The following is a 26,386-nucleotide window of genomic DNA, read 5'->3' on the forward strand; positions in this document are numbered from 1 at the left end:
CATGGACACTGAGAGGCTAAGGCAGTGGGCTGCAGGGCTACACAACCTCTGGACAGCCAGGCCCAACCACCAGGTAAGCAACTGCAGCACTGTGACCTTGCTCCCACCTTGGGCTTCAGGATCTGCAGATTTCGGGATCCACTGAGAGGCTGGAACCAACCAACTGCCTTCAGAGGGCCCATTGTATATCTTGTTTTATAGGTGATTAGTGTCATGGATATGTACAGTTCAGGCCTAGTAGCACTGCAAGGCCTGAACCAAGCTAAAACAGTAACACAGAAGTGGCTTGCATTTCCTGGCTGCTAGGATTTACATCTCAATGGATGGTGATTATGTAGCACCTAGGAGCCAGAAAGACGCCCATCAAGGATGGAATGCATCTGTAGATCTCCAAGGGAGAGGAAGAGCTGAGAGGTGAGCTTCCAGCCCCACTTCCGGAGGAAAGGGTCTTTGTTCCTTGTCTCTGGGTGAGAGAGGTGGTGGGTGCACATCCTGCCCCATCAGGACCATGTGGCCATAGGTAACTGGCCTGAGGATCTACAAAAGAGCTGACCCAGGTGAGGGTTAGAGAATAATAGAGTTAGCAAGTTAGCTTTGTTGTTTTATGCTGATATTTCCTAGAAGTTTCTATGCCTCTAGCATTTGCTGCCTTTTGTAACCTTTTTGTAACCTTATGTATTTAATAAAGTAGAAAATCTTTTTACCATGTTGGTTCATTGTCTGTTGGGGACAAAGGTTCAGAATCCTGCCTAGCCGTTCTGCAAGCTACCAAAAATCCTCATTGTGGACTAGAAACTTGAGGACTGAGACTTTAAGTAAAGAAAGTGCTCAGTGCCTACAAGGGATATAGTTAAGCCTAAAGGGTCTTGGTTTCCCTGGACTGAGGCACTGGCTATCACAGGGTGGTGGCAGTACTACTGACCAGGGATCTTTGAGGGCTCTAGGGTTCAGAACCAACAACTCTGAGCACCCAAAACCCTGGGAGTGAGACCCAAGTTTACGACAATTAGGAGAAGGAAATATGCATGCAGATACAATAAATGAAGTGAACAGCTTGACTGGATGAAGAAGCAATTCTGTAATGCCCTCCTTTCCAATATCATAGAGAATGAAAGAAGTGACAGGAGGCAGAGCTTACTGAATTGCTCTCAAATTAATCTTCTTTTCTCCTAAAAGCACATTTCATAAGCAACTATACTAATCCTGCCTTCAAATGGCACAAGTGAACAGTGATCCGTTGAGGGAGGGGAAATAAAAGAGTTTAATAACCATCTGTATAAAGCTTTATTTTCAAAATGAAATTGTAACTCATGCACGTCCATCAGGAATGAAAACAAAGTTGAACTTTGTTAGCATTTGGTACAGTTCAGTCGTAGGTTCAACAGTTCTTTAATTTGCAGTGATTTGCACAGCATTTATATTATTTCATGGTTACCTGGCAGCATCTGTGACTTGGCATTTTAAGGTGAAAAATTAACTGCACAGCTGCTCTACAGTTCCATTTTAGGCAGTGCATTCTTTGTGCCAAACCACTTGTATAACATGATAGTCAAGAAAGCAATGTGCGTACAGTAGTTTTCCATCGTTCAAACACTTTAGGCACAAACATAACCTAACTCCATGGAATACAATCCATTTAAGATAATAAAACCAAGCATGTGCACCTGAGCGGCCACTCAATGGGAGCTTAGAAAAAAATTGTGATGTTCTTTCACACCCTCCACTCTACAACACTTTCTTACTGGAATGAAGTGAAATCCAATTCAATAAATAACATATTTTCCCTTGACAGAGCAACAAACACTGATTACATTTATATTTTAACACAAGTAGGAAATATTTCCACAAATAAGTGCTTGGAAAAAACACCACCACTCTAGAGGACAACAGAGGCAGGAACTGTTTCCATCTCAACAGTCTGGGGGTAGAGGAAATGACACATGAGGTTTTAGTCATAGATCCAGGGATGCTCACAGCTTGTGTAGTCAACCAGTTCTTCAGGAGTGAACCATAAGTTGATTTCAATCTCAGCATTTTCTACAGAATCACTGCCATGAATGATATTCCTAAAGAAAGTTTTTTTTAATGAATTAGGACCATAGTTGTTATGATAAACAAATAAATGAATGGACAAATAAAATAGGGTTTTTTGCTAATTCTGTCTTAACCCCAAGGCAAGAAGATCACTTTTCCCATTTTAATCTTGCACACAGCCCTGAAAAGATAAGTATATGCATGAAATCACATTTCTGGAGGCCAAGAACCTATTTCTTTTCATACACACCCATCTAAGACCACATTTTCCTATTACAGAGTGCCACAAAGTTCCCAACCCAAATGTCATCACAGTCCACAATACCATCCCACAGGCAAGGGCTTGGGCATGCTCAAGAAGTGCTCAGGCATTCCCAGTGAAATCTTCTTTTTGAAAGACATCCCCATACTATATTTCAAACTTTCAAAGCAGTTTGTTGTGGCATGGGGACCTGTCACTCAAAAGGAAGTCAAAGATTCCATTGAGATCCAAGCCAAAGAGGGTGCTCTTACAAGGAGGAAGAACAAACAATTTTGTGATGAAGGAACCCTGAGGTTCCACAATAGTACTCAAATTTTTTGAGCAGTACTGCCTCACCGCCCCCCCACTACTTGCTTCTAAAACACCATCGCAACACTGTATCATAAAAGTGACAACCAAGACACCACCAGTAGCCACTAGAAACAAGAAAAGTGTTACAGCAATAGAACAATGTGAACATGTGAAAAAAAAAAAGCTTCTTAGGTCATTTTATGGTGTGAGCATAAAATAACTACTGAATTAGACCAAAGCTCTAGCTCAGGGGTGGCCTGTCCATGAAGCTGACTGAAGCAGTCACATCAGGCAGTGGATTGGCAAGAAGCAGCTGCCTCTATTGTTCCTCCTCTTTCCTCCTCTGAGAGAGTGCTCACACCTCTCCTCTCCTCCACACTTCCTTTTTCATTCTCTTCTTCCTTTCTAAATCCAGAGAGCAGGACAAAGGAGGACAATGGAAGGGATAGCTGAAGCACCATCAGGTAAATGGAGTGGAAGAGAGAGATTTGGTACCAATGCCTCAAGTGCCAGGAGGTCTTGGGCCAACCTTGATCTAGTCCAGCATCCCACCTCTCACAATGACCAACCAGATGCTTCCAGGAAGCCCACAAGCAGGACATGAAGGTCTCAGGCTGGCTCTGCAGTTTGTCTCTCACCCCCAAGCACTTTGGTATTTGCAGTCAGCAGGCCACCAATATTAATTGGTATGGAAGGGGTTTGTCATAACTATTCCTTACCTGCCAACTGTCTGAATTTCACCAAGAAAGACCTGGGTATAATATTTCAGTTTGCAAGCTTAACCTTAAATATAGGCTAAAACTAATCAGCTCATTCATGTTATGAGGCAATTTTAGATTTTACCTGCCAACTTGCACACAGAAGTCACCACGAATTGTGCCAGGCTTGGAATCCGCAGGATTTGTTTCTCCCAACATTACTCTACCCGTTTTGACAACATTAAGGCCTTCCCATACCTTTAACAGCAAACGAATTGAGAGTCAAGTGACCACCAGCATCATCACATTCTCTCCAGTCTTATAATATGGATGTTGACAGAATATCAACAGTCATGGGCACAGTGAATCTTAGATAAGCACTCAGATTAGAGATGGCAGATAATGACCAAGATCCAGTAGAGCATCATGCATGCCTAAGTCCCCCCGAATTTGATAGAACTCATACATACAGAATTGTGTATTGCATGATGGATAATTTATCCAGCAGCAAACGTATAGATGTTGCTGATATGAACAGATCAAGCTGTCCTTTCAGACGATGGATTCACCTAGTCCACTGTCTGTTTGGACTAGGAGCAGCTTTCCATAGTCTCACAGCAGAGTATTTCTCAGATCTTGCCTATCTTGGCTAAGTTGCCAGAGGAGGGGACAGCTTGATGGGTGAAGGCTATTGTTAATACCTCTTTATGGGAGAGTAAAATATCTGCAAGATGAGGCCACTGGCATAGCTAGGGGGGTGCAGGCGGTGCAGGCCGCACCAGGTGATGTGCTGGGGGGGTGACATGCCCTGGGGGGAGGATGCACTAACATCACCGCATTAGGAGCTACCACATCCTGCCATACCACCGTTGGATGCGGAATGGCCAGCGGAGTGCAACGCAAAAAATAAAATTGAAATCGCTCCTTTCATTCAAATGTTATGGCCAAAAAACCGGAAGGAAAAAATGCATGGATCCCTATGGAAAGTGAGCTGTATCACGCATTTACTCGTGTGTAGGTGTACTTGCCATAGTCCGTTGGAAAGGGCAGGCTGAGAGGAATCCAACGAAACCAGAATGGTCCCAATCCAATGAATGCAGCCCCCAAAAACATGAGAAGGAGGTCCCTGCATCCTTCCCAGCTGCATCTATTGAGCCATGTGGCCATGTTTACTCGCGAGTGGCGAACTTGCCTTAGTCCAGGCAGGCTGAGAGGCTCCAAGGATGTCAGAATGGTCCTCATCCAATGAGTGCAGCCCCCAAAATCACTGAAGGAGGTTCCTCCCTCCCAGCCTAAGGAGGCTGCCTCCCTCCCAGCCTAAGGAGCCCTATGGAAAGCAAAGCAGTCTCACAGTCACGTTTACTCGCGAGTAGGCAGACGTGCCTTGGTCAGGCCAGGCAAAGGGGAATGTGAGGACACCAGTAGGGTCCTGGTCCAATGGAGCTGCTCCAGAAGGCAGCCTCCCCCTCCCTAAAAAGAACAAAAAAGAGGCTTGAATGGTAAGGGGAAAGTTTTCTATTTTGCACTTGCAAAGCCAGGTGGATCTTTATTCTGATGTGCTTGAAACAGAAGAACTTTAAACTGGGCACTGGGAGGGCTGGAAATCTCACTGATTCTTTTTGGGGGGTTGTTATTGCAGGCAGGCTACAGAGTAAGCTCCATTGACCACTATGCAACTTACTTCAGAGTAGACATGCATAGGATGGGGCTCACAGGCTGCAATCCTACCCACACTTTCCTGAGAGTAAGCCCCATTGACTACTATGGGACTTACTTCAGAGTAGATTCACTTGGTGGAACAGGTAAATAAGGCTCCCCCTTATTTAATTTTATTTTAATTTATTTAATTTATTTTAATTTAATTATTTGTAATTATTTATTTTAATATGCTTGATGATGTCACTTCCAATGGGTCCTGGACACATTGTCATTCTAAAAAGTGGGTCCCAGTGCTAAAAGTTTGAGAACTGCTGCAATAAGGTGTTAGTAAGTTGACCCGGGGTGTGTGTGTGTGTCTCTACAAGTTTTCAAAATCACTAAAATCAGAATTTGGAGGAATAATACCATCATGTTATATATCAATCAATGCGTAATTTCATGCAGAATGCAAGGAAACAAACCACATTGAAATATCTGTGTTCTAACAAAAGGTACAGCCAAAAAAACCCATGGGGCAGGGCGATGGTACATCACCACGCCCACCTGGGGCATTGTCCCAGCCCACTACATGGGGTGACGCACAGGCCTCCAGCACCTGGTGACGCAAATCCTAGTGACACCACTGGATGAGGCTACTCTTTAAGAAACACTCCCTTTACCTCTCCATGCTAAAGAACTACTTGTCAGTTTCTAATCTCTCCTCTTGGGGCAAGGTGATCTAACATGTGAGTGGTAGATCATCTCCTGGCTGAAGCAGATAATCTAGACTAGCAGTTCTCAAACTGTGGATCTGGGACCCACCAGCAGGTCATGACCCAATTTTTGGTGGTTTGCAAAACTGACAGGACAGATTACGCTACGTACATTAAGAGTTAAACAGGAGTACTGCTGACCAATCACCAATATCCACACCTCTTGGCATTTATAAGTCAGGCAGCAGCCTAAGGCCTCTAAAAAGTTTGGGAACCACTGATCTAGACCCATTCAATCCGACTTCCGGACATGATTTGGGACCAAAACAACCTTGGTTGCCCCGCAGTCTACACTGGGGAAATTGGCAGGGACTGCATATGGTGAGGGGAGGAGAGAGAGCATGTGATACCAGTCCAGTGGAAACTACCCTGGCCCCCTGTGGGTTTCTGAGACCAATTCCTGTTGCTGGTTTTTACCCATAAAGCCTTATACAATGTGGGCCCTCAGTACCTTAAGGACTCCATGCTATCATACGAAACTACTCACCCCTTAATATTTTCTGGAGGGGTCTTTCTCTGTCTTACCATTGCCCTGGAGGTATGATTGTCACACATGTGGGAAAGAGTCTCCTCTGTAGTGCTCCCCCAGGTCTGGAAGGTGCAGGAAGCCCCCACTCCCCCCTTTTAAAACACTACTGAATCTACTTGTTTCGCCAGACTTTTGGGCTGTGATTGCCATGGAAACTACTGCTCTTTGCTTCTGTGTGACTTAATTTGTTGTTTGTTAGTTAATTTTTAAAAGTTATTTATGATGCTATGAGCCACCCTTGGACCACGCAGTGAAGGGCAGGATAGAAATGCAAATCAAAAATAAGCCTCTCTATACAGCTTCATGTTGATGTCCTTTTAAAACTTTCTCCCCTGTCTTGGTGTTCCTCCTCCCCTTTGTGCTCTAATGCAGCATATGTATTTTAAATAAATACCATGCATAAATATGCTCACATAACTCCTTAATTAGAAAGAAATGTGGCAAACACCAATTATAAAAGCAATCAAAACATTTGGTAGTAAAGAAGAAATTAACTTGCATTGCAGTGAAGAACAGCATGCTGCAGTTTCATTGCCAGCAAGCAGTACTCTTCAATTTTCTGATTCTTATATTTTGTGCCCTTTATTCCAAGTAAGATTGTTTTCTCTCTCCAGTACTAAAACACTTTCCGCTACCCATTACACATGGATAGACAATTACATTTGTCTCTCTTGCTCACTGGATCTGGACCACTATCAGGATCGGGTTCTTTTATATTTCCTTTTTAATTTCTGGGTTTTAGAACACCAACAATCAGAGGGATGGTCATTCTGTTGCAGCAAAAACAATAATCTTACTTCTTCCCAAAGGCACACCAAATTATTTCAGCCTAAACTATTATTGAGTACAGTTCACTTATTGTCTTAGTTTTCTCCACAACCACTAGAATGTCATATTTAAAAGCTTTTATATAAAAATAACTTAAGTTCCCGTGGACCAAGATCCCGTGGACCAAGTGTGATCCAGCTGCCTTGTCTCTTCTTAAACTTTGTGGCACACAATTGACTTGCTTTAGTGGCTGAAGACTTACCATTGCCACAACAGGTCCAGAGTGCATATATTGAACTAAACCAGCATAGAATGGTCTGTCTTTCAGGTCAATGTAATGTTCTCTTAGAAGGTCTTCAGAAGCCTGCAGGAACAAATGCTTAGCATTAGAAATTAAGAGCATCTTAGGTCAGAGAAGATTAAGTACAGCTGTAGTGTTAATCCTTAAATTCCATGCTCACTTCTCAAAGGCTGGCCCTAGGACTTCATTAGGAGGCTAGTTTATTTGGCTAAAACAAATCTTACAACTTTGCTAACTGGGCAAAGAGGCACCTTTTAAAGTAGTGTCCTCTCATATTTAGTAGGGGAGAGCAACTGTCCCTCTTTGCCCCAGCATGGCACCTTTCCAGTGGCTTTTGCTGGCATGTCTTCTTCTTCTTTTTTTTTTTTTTTAAGATTGTAAGCACTTTTGGAGATAAGGAACCATTGATTTATTTTAATTTATAAATTGCTTTGTGAACTACTCTGGATGAAAAGTGGTATATAAGTATTCTTAATAATTATGATGATGATAATTATTATTACTTCAGTTTGTTCATCCTGGTGTTTTTCACTCATTAGTCCACTTGTGAAACTGTTTTTCCATCTCCAGGAACATCCACAGCATTAAGTTAAAAATATACTGCCGTGGACACACCTTTCAGACTAAGGACATCCGCTTGCTAAAATTAGGGTACTCAGAAAGGCTTTACCTTTTGCACGATATTGGAGAGACTCCAAAATATTGGGCTGCCTTGTCAAAGAATGCCTGGAGTCTCTTAAAATGTAAATGCCAGATTTATCTCTAGTAGTCCACAACTATCTCAACTGAAGGACACCACTCACATGCATAAATTTCATGGCCACCAGTTTGAATCCCTTCTGCTCAAATCGCTTGATAATTTCTCCCACCAAGCCCCGCTGCACTCCATCAGGCTTGATGGCAATGAAGGTACGTTCAGTAACGGAAGCCATCATCCTATGGAACAGAAAAGCAAATGGACAGCAGAATCAAGAAGCAAATCAAGAAGCTAATTCATTGACAACAGAAGCTGAGAGAGTACAAACACAGTCTGTCACAACATCATGCTTGAGTATTAGACAGATAAAAACTCACCCTACATTAGTCGTTAATAAGACAGCATACACAGAAAATTCATACTGGATCAGATCAAAATCAGCAGAGCAGTGATCCCACATACAAGCTATGTAGATGGCAAAATACACAATTGCTTGAGGTATAATAAATTTTGAAATATCACAAGCAATTTAAAATCACAGAGCTACAAAAGCAACACCACAATTTAAAGTACCCACAAAAAAAAAAAAATAGAACAGACTCTTTTCATCACTTGCATCTAGTGCAAGTGGTTCCAAACCTGGGGTCATCACAAGCCAAAAAAGGGTGAAGGTTTGTTGGAGATGCTTTCTCTGGCACTAACTGAAGGGGTTGTGACTATAGCTAGAGTGGGAAACATCTACTCAACTCAACTTTCTTGAGAGTAAATGTCCTTAGAACATATTTTCTAAGGCTTATAAAAACTACACACAAACTCATCCCAACAATTATTACCTGATTTATTTAGTACATTTATAGCCTACCTTTCTACCATCATGGAACTGAAGACACATACACGGGGGTCCCAGGTGGGCTCCCTTGCAGGAGCCTAGCTTCACTGCGGTGGCTAAGTCATGCGCTCTCTCCCCCACCTTAGTATGCTTACTAAAGTACTGTTCGAGAGCGAATACCTGTGGTATTCAGATACCTGTGTCAAAGAGCGCGCTCCTTCTGTTCCCTTTAGTTCCAACGCATACCACCAATGCACACCACCTGTAGCTTGTGCGACACCCAGTCTCTCCGGAGGGGCTCCCCAGATGACAGGGCGCTGTCTCCCTTGCTCTACTCCATCCTACACCCCCATCAACCGAGGTCCCCCCATGCCACCCATCCTCCGCCACAGTTCTCCCATGCAGCCAGCCTTGTCGTTGCCTCTCTCCAGCATCACACAGCATCTCCCTGGGCTGCCCCCAGGCGCTCACCGCCTCTCTCGCGTCCCTGCTCCCGGACTGCTGCTGGCAGCTGCTGCCCCTCGCAGCCTGGCTACGACTCAGCCTCCTAAGCAGGACGTCTTTCCCAGCGGGAGGCAGGTAGGCAAGTGCACGCCCCTCGTCCCTTAGCAGCCCGCTTCAACGACTTCTCTTCTTGGGCTTAATGGGACAGAGGTGAAGGGCGCCCCCTGCTGTTTGCCTGAAAAACTACCTCGCGAGTTTCTGTCTATAGGACAGCAGTGGTTTCCAAACTTTTTAGCACTGGGACCCACTTTTTTAAAATGACACTCTAGTGGGACCCACCTCGGTTTACCAGACTTTTAAAAAAGGAGCACTAGAAAAAATTATTTATCTATCAATAATAAATTATATATATAATAAAAAATTATATATAATTATATATAAATTATATATATAATAATAAATTATATATATTATAATTATATATAATAATGAAGTATATATAAGTAATAACCAGAAAGTAGACCCATGCATAGGACTGGGCTGTCAGAGGGCCCAATCCTATCCAACTTTCCAGCACTGGTGCAGCGACAGTGCAGCCCCAGGGAAAGGGAAAAAATGTTCCCATACATACAAAGAGGGGAGGCAGCCTCTGTGACTGCCTCCCCACCACAGGATGCAGCTACACCTGCACTAGAAAATTGGATAGGATTGGGCCCAGAGTCAACAATTCCAGATGATCCAAGTAGGTGAGTCACAAACCACACATAAGAATTAGGCCAAAAATCAGATCTGTATTTCAGAGCTTCATTATCTATCCCTTGAGAGTTTCCTCTTTACTACCATCCATAGGATATATGTTTCCCACTTTAAATATCACCCCAGGTTGGCCCAGGCCAGTTGCAAGCTGAACCCTACCTGCTGACCTCTCCTCTCCACTGAAACTGACTATCCTAATCAGTTACAGTATGTGTGGTTTGTTTTTTCTTTTCCTTTTTCCCCCAAGGTTTGTATACTTCTGAATATCAAACTGGCTATCATCATTATACTTCTGATATAATCTTCTTGGAAGATTTCAACTGTTGTTGGAAACAGAACACAGTAGGTAAGCCAGGCTCTGATCCAGGAAGGCCAATCTGTTGCATAATTTGGTTAAATCAGAGCTGCCGATCAATTATGCAAATCCATTTGTAGTTATGCAACCCACAATTGGTCTAAACTATTCCCATTACATTCAATCAAGCTGCTCTGGCATAAGATGCTGGGAAGCCCTCTGCCCACCCGAGGCTCTGTTGAGCTGCTGCTGGTTGATGTTAGGCTGGGTGGACCAGTGGTCTGACTCAGTATATAAGGCACTTCATATAAAGAGGAGTCTACTCACTCCTTATAGTAAGTCCAGAAAGCCTATTAGGACTTATTAATCTGTGTAAGACTTGAAACCAGTTCATGTCCCTAGTGTGTGTCAAATGCCTGAATTCAAAAGCCTAAGCTACTGGGGATAAAGGCCCTGCCCACAAAGCCTTAGTTCTTCCTGGGTGGTAAACTTATGTCTGGCCTGTATCATTACAGATTGCCGGTGGGAATAAATGCTCCCCTGTGCAAAGAACTACCCATACACAAATGATCTTTCATACTCTCCTGCCCCATCCCTGCACATGGAAAACTAGATGTCAGGGTGAAAGCTTAGTGGGAATCCAAATTGGAAACAAGACTGAGCACATACATGTAAGGATCAAATGGAAGAGCCAAGCCTAAATTAGTAGAGAACCTCCAAATACAGATTCTATCCATATACTTGTTTCACTAACAGCTCAAGCCTACCCCTGACTAGTCACCAGTAAGTCCCATTGTCTTCAGTGGGGCTTACTCACAGGTAAGAAGAGAGTTTTAATTTTAGTTTCAGCCTAAGGCTGCCATCTACAGGTACTTAATAAAATTCCTCAGCTATGTCTCCTAATTTTTCCCATTTTATCCAATTTATTGCCTTCCTGTAGCTGTTAAAAAAAAACAGTAACTAAGGGGACTACCACAATAGGTAAGGGGGTCAGGTCCCCTCTGCCCCAATAATTTCAGCACTGTCCATAGATGACGTGTAACTTGAAACCAAGTTTCTTTGGACTATGTCCAAATTTCTTAGAGCAAAATCCAACACTGACACACAGGATAATGCTGGTTCATTGTGCATACACAGTATCAGTAGTTAGAGACTCTTATAGAAATACACTGGACTACTCCTTACATGGGATGTGAACATTGCAATGTGTTGCTGTCTCATCTATATTCAGTTGCTGCATTCTACTCATTCAGTTGCTGCATTCAAATATCCAGCACCAAACTAATTATACAATTGATATGGCTAGTAGTTTTGTATTGGAATTTGGTGAAGCGGGGAAGAGACTGATTTTTGGTTTTACCTCTCCTTCATTAGTTTGCCATAAAATAAAATAATCATGCATAAAGAGCAGAAATAGCTCACTGGTTGAGTATTTAATTACCATCAAAACAGTAAAAAATGGAGCAAATAGAGATCCTAAGTATTGGCACCTGGATGTTCACACTAAACAAGTATACAGTAACAGTTAATTCAGGTTCTGCTAACATAATTCCTTCTGACACTGGGATGAAATAGGAGAACCAGTATCTGTATCTCAACTGCTTTAATTCTTCCAAATTTCCAATTTTTTGAGATTATGCACTTAATGATCTTTATTCTCCCATTACCATTTTAAACTCGCATTGCATAGCACTGAAAGTTTGGTGTTACCTCCTGTATTCTTTCACTACTCCTTCCCTATAACCTTTATTTATACCTTAGCCATTTGACATTTAATCCGCTCATTGGATTTTCAATCCTTGGTCTTTTTTTTCCCTCTGGATGCCCTTGACCTTTTTATCTTCTAAAACCCAAGCTGTGATTCTGGACCAGTTAGTGCCAGCAGAAGTTCAGTGTGGCTGAGCTTGTTAAAACAAGTCACTGTACTATAGCCATATGACTAGTATCTATATTCCTCTCTTTCCCTTTTAATATAGGCAGGACACTTTTAAAGAGAAGATTTCCCTAGCCACAGGTTTCCCAACTCCAATACTTATGTATTTTAGCCAGGGTAGTAAATGATGTCTCACTCCAGGACAAACCCAAGACCTCCCTGCACCTGAGACAGTATGCCAAATACCACCTCCCTTACCTGGTGATGTACCAGTCTCTGCTCCTCTGACACCTGAGCCCACAGCTCTCCATTTCTCCACACTTCTGTTCTGTTCCACTCTTCCTTTTCCAATATAGGGAGTGGAAGGAGGTGTTTCAGCTGTGATAAGCAGACAGATGGAAGTAGGCACCCTCTGTCAATTTGCTGTATGAGGCGACCACTTCAGTTGGCCTCACAGATGGGCTGGCCCAATCTTACTCCCATTACGTATACCATTACCATATCTGCATCCTGTCATCTTACCAGGAACTCAGAGTTATCCTGTTTTATTCTCACAACAACCCTGTGAGGTAAGTTAGGATGAGAAAGAGTGACTTGTCCAAGGCTACCCTGTGATTCAGGCTGACTAGTGATTTGAAGTCCAAGTCCAATATCCTAACCACTACACCATGCACTACATTCCCCTCCTGTTTAGGGCAAACCATGAAACAATAATCTCTGATCAGCATTTAATTCTAATTCAAATATGAATTTAAAATATGTCTTGGCCTCACTGTGTTGTGTTGAAGGATTTTTCTGCTGCTAGTTTTCTGTCACTGACTATCTGGCCTTTGACAATCACTTTCTGTGATTATTTCCCCCTGTAAAATAAGACAAATAATGTTTTACAAAAATTCTCTGCCAGGAATTCACTGCCTGGTCTATTTCGCAGGTCCCGTCCCCCAAATTTTCCACTTTTCTGGCAGTAGAATTGTATTGTGAAATATAGGTTTACCCCATTCACGTGTAATGCTGGGGGTAGGAATGCAATTTAAGAAGTCAACAGGACATGTGGAAGGAAATGGTGAACACTCCCAGAGCCTCCTGCCCTTGCACATTTTCTCCCCGGGTAAAAGAGGTGAGATAGCTCCAACCATCAACACAGATTCATTTTCTTTGTTTATTTTCTGCATTTTTTTACTATGCTTCCTCCAAGCTCAGAGTGGTTTACATGAGCCCTCCTTTTGCCCTCACAACCACCCTGTGAGGTAAGTTAGGCTGAGAGATAGTGACTGGCCCAAGATCACCCAGGAAGCTTCATCGTTGAACGAGAATTTGAATCTGGCTCTTCCAGGTCTAAGTCCAATTCCCGAACTGCTTGACCATATATTTTTAGAACTAAAGAAGAATCCCACTTATATCTGACCTTCCGTTATTAACATTCCACTTTATCCAACATGCTACTTATAGTGTTTGTAGTTTCTTTTGTTTGTTCCCTGTATAACACAGTAATTATATTGTTTGAGAAATATGACAAGTGAAAAGAGAATGTGGTTCTTCTAAATTGAACAAAAACCTGAAGCCTTAAATAGATTAGACAAATGTGAGTCTATGCAAAAAATTGCATCTGAATTTGGTGTGGGGTACAGTTGGTAACTAGAAAAGAAGTGAATCTGAAAAGTTGTGCTCTGATTGACCCTAAAGTGAAGACCTAAAAGACAGAAAAATCTGATTTAAATAAATTTTATTTCTTTAAAATATTTTTATCCTGCTTCATTTTAGAAATTCAAGTGGCTTACAGATATAATTTTAATATAAAAATGCAAACAACAATATATAAAACACCACACAATATAATAAAAACACAGCCAAAACAACAGCAGTAAAATGGGTGAAACCAAATGTAATCAGCAGCAAACATTCAATAAAACAGCTTCTCAGGGAGTCAACATAAGTGGCTTCCAAAAGTGGAATTGTTGGTTTAACATGGTCTGGAGGTGTCTGTGAAGCACCCGGACACTGTGTTTTTAAATGGTTCTCTCACACAGCTTCACATCTATGGATTTATATCTTGGGTCCAATGGGTTGTTCTACATACCTGATCTTTTGCAATTTTATTCTAATTAATTGCATCTTGGCTGTTGTCTTGTGGAAATGAATACAATGGCCACAATAAATGAGCATATCTGACTGGCTTTCACAACACTTCTGCTGAATCACAGGCTGCTGTCAAATGCCTCCCTGAGTTTTGAAAGAAGCCAACTGGGCAGCACAGTGGCTATGATCAGACAGAACCAACACTGCACTGATGCAGCTGTGCTAACAGGGAATGTCCTACATCCTGCTGAGGGAGGGCAGACGTGGAGGCCTCCTCAAGGTAAGGGAGCATTTGTTCCCTCAGCTCGGAGCTGTGCTGCAGTTGCATCAGCACTGAAAAAGTTGGATAGGATTGGGCCCTTACACCCCTGTTTTAGTATGACTAAGATTTGCACAGGGAACCAACAACTCACTTGTTTGAGAACATAAATTAAAAATCATGGCAGTGGTATGATTTCACCTTAATAATTTTGGATTTTAATTTTGATTAAGAATGAAAATCATGAACTGGTATCTGACATATTTAGAAATATGTGTCCCTTTCTTATGTTTGGCCTGCCATATCTCCAAATGTCTCTGCCCATGAAATACTTCCCACCTTCTGACCTAAAGATTCTCACTTCCCACTTTTGACCCCTGCTGACAGTGAAATTCTTGTTGACCAGAAAAGTGGCACTTTTCTCTCAAGAAAAATGTAAGCTCATCAGACTAGTCCCTCTATTTTTATACATTCTGCACAGCATTTAGTTTTTTCAGTGCTTCCCAAATAATAATTACAATTAAGGTCAGCAATAAACTCAGTCAAACTATTCTTGAGTGAAAGGAGAACTACAACCAAAAGCACTTGACCTGTATACTGCAACTTTCTCACCAGGGAACTGCCAGGCTTGCTTACTTTTAAGCTATTTTGGAAGCTTTACTCACTCCTGTGTTGCTTCCAAGCATGGCTCAAACACAAATGGCTGTCGGTTAGTATCCAATTCCATTCCCTGCATCTTCTCTGTTATTACTGCCTTTCCCACCCACGCTGTTTTGGCCAGGTTGCAGCAGTTCAAGAAACCTTATACTGTACCTGTATAAGGGCCCAATCCTATCCAACTTTCCAGCCCTGGTGTAGCCATGCCAATGGGGTGTGTGCTGAATCCTATAAGAACATAAGAACAGCCCCACTGGATCAAGCCATAGGCCCATCTAGTCCAGCTTCCTGTATCTCACAGCGGCCCACCAAATGCCCCAGGGGGCACACCTGATAACAAGAGACCTCATCCTGGTGCCCTCCCTTGCATCTGGCATTCTGACATAACCCATTTCTAAAATCAGGAGGTTGCGCATACACATCATGGCTTGTACCCCATAATGGATTTTTCCTCCAGAAACTTGTCCAATCCCTTTTAAAGGCGTCTAGGCCAGACGCCAGCACCACATCCTGTGGCAAGGAGTTCCACAGACCAACCACACGCTGAGTAAAGAAATATTTTCTTTTGTCTGTCCTAACCTGCCCAACACTCAATTTTAGTGGATGTCCCCTGATTCTGGTATTATGTGAGAATGTAAAGAGCATCTCCTTATCCACTCTGTTCATCCCCTGCATAATTTTTTAAATCATGTCCCCCCTCAGGTGTCTCTTTTCTAGGCTGAAGAGGCCCAAACACCGTAGCCTTTCCTCATAAGGAAGGTGCCCCAGCCCCGTAATCATCTTAGTCGCTCTCTTTTGCACCTTTTCCATTTCCACTCTGTCTTTTTTGAGATGCGGCGACCAGAACTGGACACAATACTCCAGGTGTGGCCTCACCATAGATTTATACAATGGCATTATAATACTAGCTGTTTTGTTCTCAATACCCTTCCTAATGATCCCAAGCATAGAATTGGCCTTCTTCACTGTCGCCGCACATTGGGTCGACACTTTCATCGACCTGTCCACCACCACCCCAAGATCTCTCTCCTGATCTGTCACAGACAGCTCAGAACCCATCAGCCTATATCTAAAGTTTTGATTTTTTTCCCCAATGTGCATGACTTTACACTTACTGACATTGAAGCGCATCTGCCATTTTGCTGCCCATTCTGCCAGTCTGGAGAGATCCTTCTGGAGCTCCTCACAATCACTTCTGGTCTTCACCACTCGGAAAAGTTTGGTGTCGTCTGCAAACTTAGCCACTTCACTGCTCACCCCTGTCTCCAGGTCATTTATGAAGAGGTTGAAAAGCACCGGTCCCAGGACAGATCCTTGGGGCACACCGCTTTTCACCTCTCTCCATTGTGAAAATTGCCCATTGACACCCACTCTCTGTTTCCTGGCCTCCAACCAGTTCTCAATCCATGAGAGGACCTCTCCTCTAATTCCCTGACTGTGGAGTTTTTTCAGTAGCCTTTGGTGAGGGACCGTGTCAAACGCCTTCTGAAAGTCCAGATATATAATGTCCACGGGTTCTCCCGCATCCACATGCCTGTTGACCTTTTCAAAGAATTCTATAAGGTTTGTGAGGCAAGACTTACCCTTACAGAAGCCATGCTGACTCTCCCTCAGCAAGGCCTGTTTGTCTATGTGTTTTGAGATCCTATCTTTGATGAGGCATTCCACCATCTTACCCGGTATGGATGTTAGGCCTATAGTTTCCCGGGTCCCCCCTCTTTCCCTTTTTAAAAATAGGCGTGACAATTGCTATCCTCCAATCTTCTGGCACCGTGGCCGTTTTGAGGGACAAGCTGCATACCTTAGTCAAGAGATCTGCAACTTCATTCTTCAATTCCTTAATAACCCTTGGGTGGATGCCATCAGGGCCCGGTGACTTATTGATCTTTAATTTATCAATGAGGTCTGAAACATCTTCTCTTTTAACCTCTATCTGACTTAACTCCTCAGTCAGGAGGGGCCGTTCGGGCAGCGGTATCTGCCCAAGGTCTTCTGCTGTGAAGACAGATGCAAAGAACTCATTTAATTTCTCTGCCATCTCTAAGTCTCCTTTTATCTCCCCTTTCCCTCCCTCACCATCCAGAGTGCCAACCGCTTCTCTGGCGGGTTTCCTGCTTCTAATATATTTGAAGAAGCTTTAATTATTCCACTTAATGTTGCTGGCCATGCGTTCCTCATAGTCTCGCTTGGCCTCCCGTATCACCTTCTTACATTTCTTTTGCCACAGTTTATGTTCCTTTTTATTCTCCTCATTAGGGCAAGACTTCCATTTACGGAAGGAAGCTTCCTTGCCCTTCACAGCCTCTCTAACTTGGCTGGTTAGCCATGCGGGCACCCTCCTGGATTTAGTGGAACCCTTCTTTCTTTGCGGTATACACCTCTGCTGGGCCTCTATTACTGTTGTTTTAAGCAGCCTCCATGCACTCTGGAGAGATTGGACTCTTTTTACCCTCCCTTTCAACCTCCTTCTAACCAGCCTCCTCATTTGGGGGAAGTCTGCCCGTCGGAAGTCAAGGGTTTTTGTTAGAGATGTGTCTGGTATTCTTCCCCCAACATGCATGTCAAAACGGATCGCAGCATGATCACGGTTCCCCAATGGCTCAGTAACGTTTACATCTCTAACCAGGTCCTGCATACCGCACAATATTAAATCCAGAGTCACCTGTCCTCTGGTGGGCTCCATGACTAGCTGCTCTAAGCCACAGTCATTTAGCATCTCTCATCTATGGTGAGAGGCTAGTTACAGTGGCCTCTACAAGGTAAGGAAACATTTGTTCCCTTGCCTCAGGGCTGCATTGCAGCTGCACTGGCACTGGAAAGTTAGATAGGATTGGGCCCTAAGTGACTATAGTTTTCTTTGATTGGTCCCCCTCCCACACTGGATAGCTCTTTCTACCCACTTTGTTAGGGTACAACTGTTCAAGGCGGAAAAAAATTTCAAGACATCAAACTGAACTGTTGCAGGGCCAGTAGAGGGCGCTCAAAATAAAATACCATATCACAGTATTAGTATGCTGTCTAAACCGTTTAGTCATTTCTGCTCAACGTTGCAAATATGCAACAGGGATCAAATGTCTATACCTTTAATACTGCGGATTGCATAAGCAGCATAGTAAACACATACAGCCAATGTCAGGAATTTTCTTGGAGCAGAGGTAAATGCAATTCTGAGAATCCAGAGATTTTTACATTCCAGTGACTAAGCAAAAATACATTTGCCCAGTGTTTACAGAATTTGCACCAGCATTTCTGTTGTGAATTGTTTGAATGGTTGTGTATTTATTATTTCCCCATTTTAATTTTCACAGGATGTTGCTGACAAGGAAACAAAAGAAGTGGAGCCTGGCTACACTGCAAACTTGCCACATGCATCATCTTGGCCTCATGCCCATGAGACACAGCCCATGACACCAGTGGTGCTGGAAGTAATTCAGAACATCACAAGACTTTTGTTTTGGACACACCCATCTTTTCTTCAGCCTCCGCTCTTGCCATTCCTGGACCAAGTCATAACCTTTTCCTGTCCCCACCCTCAGTTCCAGAAGCACCAAACCGCTTTTTCCAACACTGAAGCTCTTTTCCACCCTGTCAGTTCTTTTCTTCAGACTACAACTGTACACATTTTAAAAAGTTGTTAGCCAGGCTCATTTTTTTTGCTGTTGATCAAAAACAGGTGTTTTTAGCTTATAAAATCCAACACATATTTTTGTTTTTAGAGGGTGTTTTTAGCTTATAAAATCCAACACATATTTTTCGGCCGTTTGTCTATTGAGATTTTAGGGCCAAGAATGCTGCTTTTTTCCGTTATTCACCTTTTCTCTCATTCTTCAGTCCCAATCTAAATGAAGCCTGAGAAGGCACAACTACATTTGATTCCATTCATCCCCTGCTACCTTCCCTTCTTCTCCCAGCACTGACATTTAGCTTGCTAGCACTGTGGCACAGAGATTTGTTTTCCTTCCTTCCTTGTTACTTTATTATGCAATGTGCCACATATCTTTATGGGGCTGTATAGTTAATAATATGGGCTGTAGGGGCAAGTCAAGCTTCATTAGAATAATTATATCAGAAATTGTGGCTGCAATCCAATTTGCACATTCCTCAGAGTAAGCTCCATTGACTGTAATGGGACTTACTTCTGAGTAGACAGGTGCAGGACTGGGTTCCAAAATATCCCATTTTAGATTTGTTGAATTCCCCTGTGCTAGTTGGCATCCTTCAGTCTCGGAAGACTATGGTGTCACGCTCTGAATAGTGGTTCTGGAACAGAGTGTCCTCTCCAGTACGCGAAGCCTGGGTAAAGTAGGTATGGAGGATAGGCTGTTACCCATGCAGCAAATCCCCCCTCTCCACGTCGCTGAAATGGTCCAATGGAAAGGCAGAGGCCAATACAGTTGGTTCCAGCAGCGTCTCGCAGGAGTTGCCAGAACGTGACTGTGTTCAGCCATGAACTGCCTCGGGGACTCCGGCTCCGGATTTTGCCTCGAGGTTGACTCCTGAAGCCTTTTCCATAACTGGATGTAGCCACAAGGCAGTGGAGGTTTGGGATCAGAGTTTTCCTTTTCTCAGATGAGCTGCCTTCCCAGGCTGACGAGCCCCATCTACCCGGTGGCTGTTTAGTCGCCTCTTATGACAAGTACAGCCAAACTGAGGGCCTATTCTTATCCCCAGCCCCCAAGGGAATGGGAATCCCCTGTGCTATGAGATGGTTATTCAGAGTGAACAATGTTGCATCGCTCACCTACATTGAGATCATTGTTACTATGGCACTATTACTGTACATGCATTCCCCCCCCCACCTTTGCAGTCAACCGCAACCACCTCTGCAATCCTATATACATTTTCCTGGGAGTAAGCCCCAACTGAACACAAAGACATGACTAGGACTGTGCTGTATTTCTCCTTACCAGCTGCTCATCTTCCTATTCCTACGACATGCAAACACATACCTCACCTGCACAGTACTACATATAACCAGGTGTGGCCTCCTCCCCATGATCCTCTTGCAGTAAGATCCCATGTGTGTTTTCCCTGCCAGGGGCTTACAGCCCAACCCTATGCCTGTCTACTCAGAAGCAAGTCCCGTTATATTCAATGGGGCTTACTCCCAGGAAAGTGTGTTTAGGATTGCAGCCTTACTCCTTGCTGGATCTTGGACTGAAGCTGCAATTTCTATCCACACTTTCTCTTAAGCTTCACTGAGTCTAAAGGGGCTTCCTTCTGAGTAGACATACATAGGGTTGGGCTCTGAGGCTGCAGTCCTCTCCACACTTTCCTGGGAGGAAGCCCCACTGACTCTCATGGGACTGACTTCTGAGGAGACCTGTGCTCGAGGGAGAGGTACCCGCGCATGGAAGCCCTTGAAGGCTGCCATCCTCGCCACTCTTTTCTGGGAGGAAGCCCCACTGACTAGAATGGGGCTTACTTCTGAGGAGACATGCAAAGGAGCAGGCTCTAAATTCCCCCTGAAGGCAGCCCGCCCGCGGAGACGGGGAGGAGGGGCGCTTCCTCGGAGCCCCACTGAATTCCGTGCCGCCTATTCGAGAGGAGACCCACTAACCGTCGCCGCCGCCCTGCCGCCCGCCCCCTCCCTCCGAGTGGGCGTTGCCCTCCGCCGACCACGCCCTCCACGTCACTGCCCCGCGCGCCCCCGGTGCCTGGGTGAGGTCAGCGCGGCGCGCCCGTCAGTGGCTCCCCGCGGCTGGCGCCGAGCTGCAGTCCAGGCCCCGCGGCGGAGGAGACGGGCGCGCCATGGAGCTGGCGGACGGCGTGGTGTACCAGGAGGACCCGGGCGGACCCGGCCCGGCCGTGCTGTCGGAGCGGGTGTCGGGGCTGGCGGGCTCCATCTACCGCGAGTTCGAGCGCCTCATCGGGCGCTACGACGAGGAGGTGGTGGCCGAGCTGATGCCGCTGGTGGTGGCCGTGCTGGAGAACCTGGACTCGGTCTGCGCCCACAGCCAGGAGGCGGGCGTCGAGCTGGAACTGCTGCGGGACGACAACGAGCAGCTGCTCACCCAGTACGAGCGAGAGAAGGCGCTGCGCAAGCAGGCCGAGGAGGTGAGCGGGGGAGGCGGGGCCCTGCAGGGGAGCCCTCCGGCTGTCCGCCTGCCGAGAGGCCGTGCGGCCGGTTCGCAGGGCGGCAGCAGGAGCGGGTGGCTCGGAGGCTGAGGGGGTCGTCGTGCAGGCGGCGGCGGGGAAGCAGCAGCAGGTCTCCGTGTTCAGCCAGGTGGAAGTGGCCTGTGTCAAAGGGACGGGCTGGGCAGGAGGTTTGGCTGAAGCTGGTGGTCTTCACCCTTTTTTGTGCCCCCCCATCAATCAAGTATGTGACTGGGGACCCCACTGTTGACACCAGCCCCTCCCAGGACCCTTTCTGCCCACCCACGCCGGTCACCACCCACCCCCACGGTGCTTTCTGCAGTCAAATATTCTTGTTAGAAGGAGCAGGAAAAAGTTGCCATGAAGCCTGCGCCAGCGAAAGCTGCCGGAGCACATCTGAGAAAAGGCCTGGGACGCCGTCTCTTGGTGCCTGAAGCCAGAGGCACCTCAGCCAAAGAAGACGCTGGGTGTGTCTTGAACCAGGGGGTGTGAAGCTTTTAGAGGAGACCCTGCAGGAGGGCTTGGTGTCCCAGAGCTCTGAGGAGTTCTGTGGCAGGGTGGAGGGAGAGGTAGTTGTGAGCTTCCAGGAGGCATCTGGTTGACTGTGGTTAGATGCAGAATTCCAGCCAAGGTGGATCTTGTTCTGGTCCAGCCGGAGGATTCTTATGATGTTCACATGTAGCTCTTGGATGAGGCTGAACTAGTGAAAGGGTCACTTTGTTTGCAACACTTCCTCTCCCCGGAGCTGATACTATGGTCGTCACATGTTAGTCATGTCCTGCTAGGCACAAATGGATGACCATTTTTGCCTGAGATGATCATGGATGGCGCTGTCCAGAATGGGGTAGTGGTGATTGATGGATGAAAACCTCAGCTAAATAACATATGAACTAAAATAGCCCTTCAGCAGAAATTTCAAGTGTTAAACCACTGCGGAATGCCATTTGATGAATTCAGTTCTTTATATTGCAGTTGGGTTTCATAACTTGCAAATAAGGAAATGGTCTGTGAAAATAGAGAACTTTATTGCTAGTGTTCCTTACTATTGCTTTTATAATTTTTCACTTTCCATCTTTCTAGAAATTGGTTTCTACCCAATTGGGTAGACATTGGGTTTTCATGATATAGCTAATTTTTGAAGAGAGCATAGAGAGCTTTCTCCTCCCTGCACCTGGGAAAATAGCTTAGGGGTAGTGGATTTTGAATAGACAAATTCAGAGTTGGACAGCTCCTTCCTATACAGCTCTTCCTGCTGTTGCTTTGTGAAAACTGAGGCTGCTTTTCATGAAAACATGTGCTCAGCTACCTTCCCAACCATCAGGAAAAATAATCATGCAGCTGAGCAGCATGTATAGTTGGCCCTCAGTGATGGAGCCCTTGCTTTGAATACACAGGAGGGATGGGGTGGTGGTGGTAGGATATGTTATCTTATCTCTACAGTTCTACTGCATTGCATGTGCAGTCTTAACACACTTGTAGAATCCAGAACTATTGTAGTGAAGCTGTTTTGTATTGCATCTGGTGCATCCTCTCCTGTTTGGGCTGGGGCTCTGAACAGTTGCAATACTTATATGCCGTTCACTGGGACTAAACCCATTTGAGCATAACAGGACTGAGTAGACAGTGTTTGAAAAGAAATAAATACTACTTAAATATTTTGTGTGATCAGGGCTGGGAAATTCAAGGTTAGCAGCTGAAATGTTTGAACAGAAAATATTTCTGGTACTGGGCATGGTGGCCATTCAGAGTAAAAAAATTGGGCTGTAAATCTGTGCCAGAATGCAACTGGATCAGCATAAGTAAACACATCTCTTCATAATTTGTTGCTGAATTCACTAACAAGTGTAGTAAACTTTCAAGTTCTACATGCTCAGTTGTAAACTTCTTAGTTGCTAGGTGACCAGCCCTTTAGGTTAGGAGATGGAGCAAACTTCCTGGTCTGGCTTGGTAAATTACTGTGTGTGCCAAAACCAGTTCATAAGTCTTAATGTAAAGCGAAAGATGCTGTGTGGAGTAGAAACTGTGGTAAAAATAGAGATTTTATTGGCAATTACTACTTGCGTATATGTCTTACTTGATGTGTCTATGATTGCTCTGAGTAAGAATATGACACTGATTTTTGCTAATTACTGCCCATGTGTCAAGTATCCAAATGTACATCAAGAGGCAACATAGCAATCAGGCCTGTGAAGGGAATGCAGTTGGTAGGATATGTTATCTTATCTCTACAGTTCTACTGCATTGCATGTGCAGTCTTAACACACTTGTAGAAGCCAGAACTATTGCAGTGAAGCTGTTTTGTATTGCTCTCTATAAAGTTAGCTGGCTCTTAATGCACGCACAGTGTATTTTGGTCACTTCCTGCAGTATGTCTTCGGTAGTGGTTCATGTGATCTTGGAAATGGCAAACTCTGTTTACACTCAGCTTACACGTGCATGACTGACAACACTGCAGGTGGAAATGCAGCAAGAGGAACAAGCATTTTCCATTTTGCATTGAATCAAACTTTGAAAGTGTGCAGTATTTTATGTTGAACTGTGTGTGTGTACTGAAAGGCAAACATTAATATCTGTAAATATCTTAAATACTCATTTTTGGTTTGTCTAAGAAAGCATATTCAACTATGAATTTGTGGATTATTGTTACAGAGATTTAGTAGGAAATAATGACTTGTTGCTTAGTGTAAGGGAAAGGGTACATAGAGCTTTTTCTGCAGCATGTCCTAGTTTCTGTCCCTGGCATCTGTAGTTAAAAGGAACCCAAGTAGCAGGGCTAGGAAATATTTCTGTGGGCAGTAGATGAAAACCGGATGAGTGGTTGCTATGACCAGTTGGACTACAAGAAACAACAAAGGATTGGTGGTGTTATGATTTGGGGGGTAAAACATACTTCAGTCCTATTGCTTATCTTGCATTTTGTAGTTCAGTGTTTTCTAGGGAAGACTTCTGCCCCAAACTTCAGAGCAGTGATTTTCAAACTTTTTTGTCTCATGGCACACACAGCCAAGGTACTAAAATTGTCAAGGCACACCATCAGTTTTTTGACAACTGACAAGGCACACTGGTGGGGGGCTCACATCCCCCAATGGTCCTACTAATAAATGATCCTTCCCCAAATTCCAGGGCACACTTGTGGACCCTCTGGTTGAAAATGGCCCACTGGTTGAAAATGGCTGCTCTAAAGCAGGGGTGTCCACAGTTTTTGGCAGGAGGGCCACATCATCTCTCTGACACTGTGTCAGGGGCTGGGGAAAAAAGAATTGATTTACATTTAAAATTTGAATAAATTTACATAGATTTACGTAAATGAATATATTAAAGATGAACTTATATGAATGAATGAAGGTCTTGCAATAGCTCAAGACCTATAAAAGGCCTTGCACAAAGCAAGGCTGGCCTTTCCTTTGCTGCTGCTACTGCATCACAGACATGAAACAAGAAGCAGTGGAGGGAGCCCTCATCCCACAGTTCACGCAAGAGGTCAAACAGTTGCCCTCACGCTGAGAGCAGTTGCGTCGGGCCAGTGTGGGCTCCAGCAAATCTCTGGAAGACCAGAGGCTCATTGGAGACTGGGGGCTCCCTGAGGGCCACATTGAGAAACCTTGAGGGCTTCAAGTGGCCCCAGGGCTGGGGTTTGGGCACCCCTGCTCTAAAGCAAGAGAGATCACACTGCTGCCAGTCATAGTAGAAGCCACTGGGAAAAAATTGGACCAAGGGTTTGGTTTAGTACAAGACAGCTTCATATGGTCGTATTGACAACTCTGAATACTGCCATTTTACTACATTAGGATGCTGGTGTTTATACTAACCTCAGATTGAACAGTTAGGATGTTTCTTTACTCAGGTTCCTTATTGCGAGATAAATTTAAGTGGCTGGTGAGACTTATCTTTTGTAGTGATGCCCAAATATATGCCATGATAATCTGTGGCTTTGTTTAAATGCATGTGGTGAGTTGTTGTAACTGAGAAGTTAGCACAGACAGTTTCAGATTGTGGTATATAGTAGTTTGGTTTCCTTTAAACTTTGAGGAAATGGAAGAATCTGATGATTTGCATGTGACTGGTAAATAACAAACTTTTGTTTTTAAAATGAGCAATGAGCATTGTGAAAGGTAACAAAAAAAGAAAACGGGAGGGGTCTTCTATTTAAGATACTCCAAAACAAAGAATGAGTGGAGACCAATCTGGCTGTTTCTGTATGTCTGGATCTTGTACACTTCAGGTTTCTTTGCTTTTTTATGTGGTGGTGGCAGCTTGCATTCGTTACAGTGCACTTGATCATTTGGTCATCTGTTCATTTTAGTGATCTTATTTTAGCAATTATTCCCTTTCCTTCAAGTGTTTGGTTATTCTGTGAGAATCCAACTCAAGAGACGCTTAATGGTAGTGTTAGCCTATGTTTCTTGTAGAGTCCCTTTTGCAGTGTATATTTTCTGATCTTCATTCATACCTTTCTTAGGTGGTTGAGTGTGGTTTTTTTTGGTGAGATTTCACAACTGAACCATATGTAAAGGAGGCAATTCATGCTAAATGTCAAAGTATACAGTGCTGTACTTGCATAAAATATTAGCTGTCAAATCAGAGCTAGGGCAGTAAATCATGATAAAAGTCTCCCAAGTAACTTCAAAAATTGAATATCCCCTCTGAATTGTTGAGTTATGATAACCTGTGAAAGCCTACAAGAAAGGAGACAAAAAGACATATTTTCAATCTGTCACCTTTATATTTGCAGTGAGGGACTCAAGGTGACTGACAGTAAACAAGTTAGAAACACAGTCTTCAACACAGAATAAAAACACTTCTTAAAACTTAAGACCCACATGGTGGTGCTTAAGAAATTACCTCTGTGTGAGGAAATCATAAGAAATATCACTGCTGTAAGACCTAGAGCAGTGCTTCTCACACTTTTAGCACCAGGAGAATGAGAATCTGTCATTACCCACCAGAAGTGATGTCATGACCGGAAGTGACATCATCAAGCAGGAACATTTTTAACAATCCTTGGTTGTAATCTTACCAACACATACTCAGGAGTAAGCCCCCTTGACTATCACTGTTAAAAGCATAAACAGAGTAGCCTGTTAAAAGTACAGATGTGTAACATTTCCCC

General features: G+C 44.0%; 2 protein-coding genes across 3 annotated transcripts in view; one reads left to right on the plus strand and one right to left on the minus strand.

Moving 5' to 3' along the window:
- Positions 1-1,948: 1,948 nt before the first annotated feature.
- LOC136639763 (nucleoside diphosphate kinase A 2-like) lies at positions 1,949-8,229 on the minus strand. Of its 2 annotated transcripts, XM_066614248.1 has the most exons (4): positions 8,098-8,229; positions 7,256-7,357; positions 3,431-3,543; positions 1,949-2,066 (listed from the first exon to the last, which is right to left on the minus strand). In XM_066614248.1, exons 1-4 carry the CDS (start codon positions 8,227-8,229, stop codon positions 1,949-1,951), a joined length of 465 nt encoding a protein of 154 aa, XP_066470345.1. The 2 variants fall into 2 exon arrangements, with proteins under 2 accessions (XP_066470345.1, XP_066470346.1); XM_066614249.1 differs by lacking the exon at positions 3,431-3,543 and having other exon boundaries at positions 2,046-2,066; positions 8,098-8,226.
- Positions 8,230-20,837: 12,608 nt separating this feature from the next.
- Positions 20,838-26,386, plus strand: part of SPAG9 (sperm associated antigen 9) — a 109,112-nt gene continuing 103,563 nt past the window's right edge. The window contains exon 1 of the mRNA XM_066613339.1: positions 20,838-21,237. Within this exon, the coding sequence (XP_066469436.1) occupies positions 20,932-21,237 (306 nt within the window). The 5' untranslated portion in view covers positions 20,838-20,931. The remainder of the gene's footprint in view (positions 21,238-26,386) is intronic.

Source organism: Tiliqua scincoides, chromosome 2, assembly GCF_035046505.1.
Source record: "Tiliqua scincoides isolate rTilSci1 chromosome 2, rTilSci1.hap2, whole genome shotgun sequence".
Classification (NCBI taxonomy): domain Eukaryota; kingdom Metazoa; phylum Chordata; class Lepidosauria; order Squamata; family Scincidae; genus Tiliqua; species Tiliqua scincoides.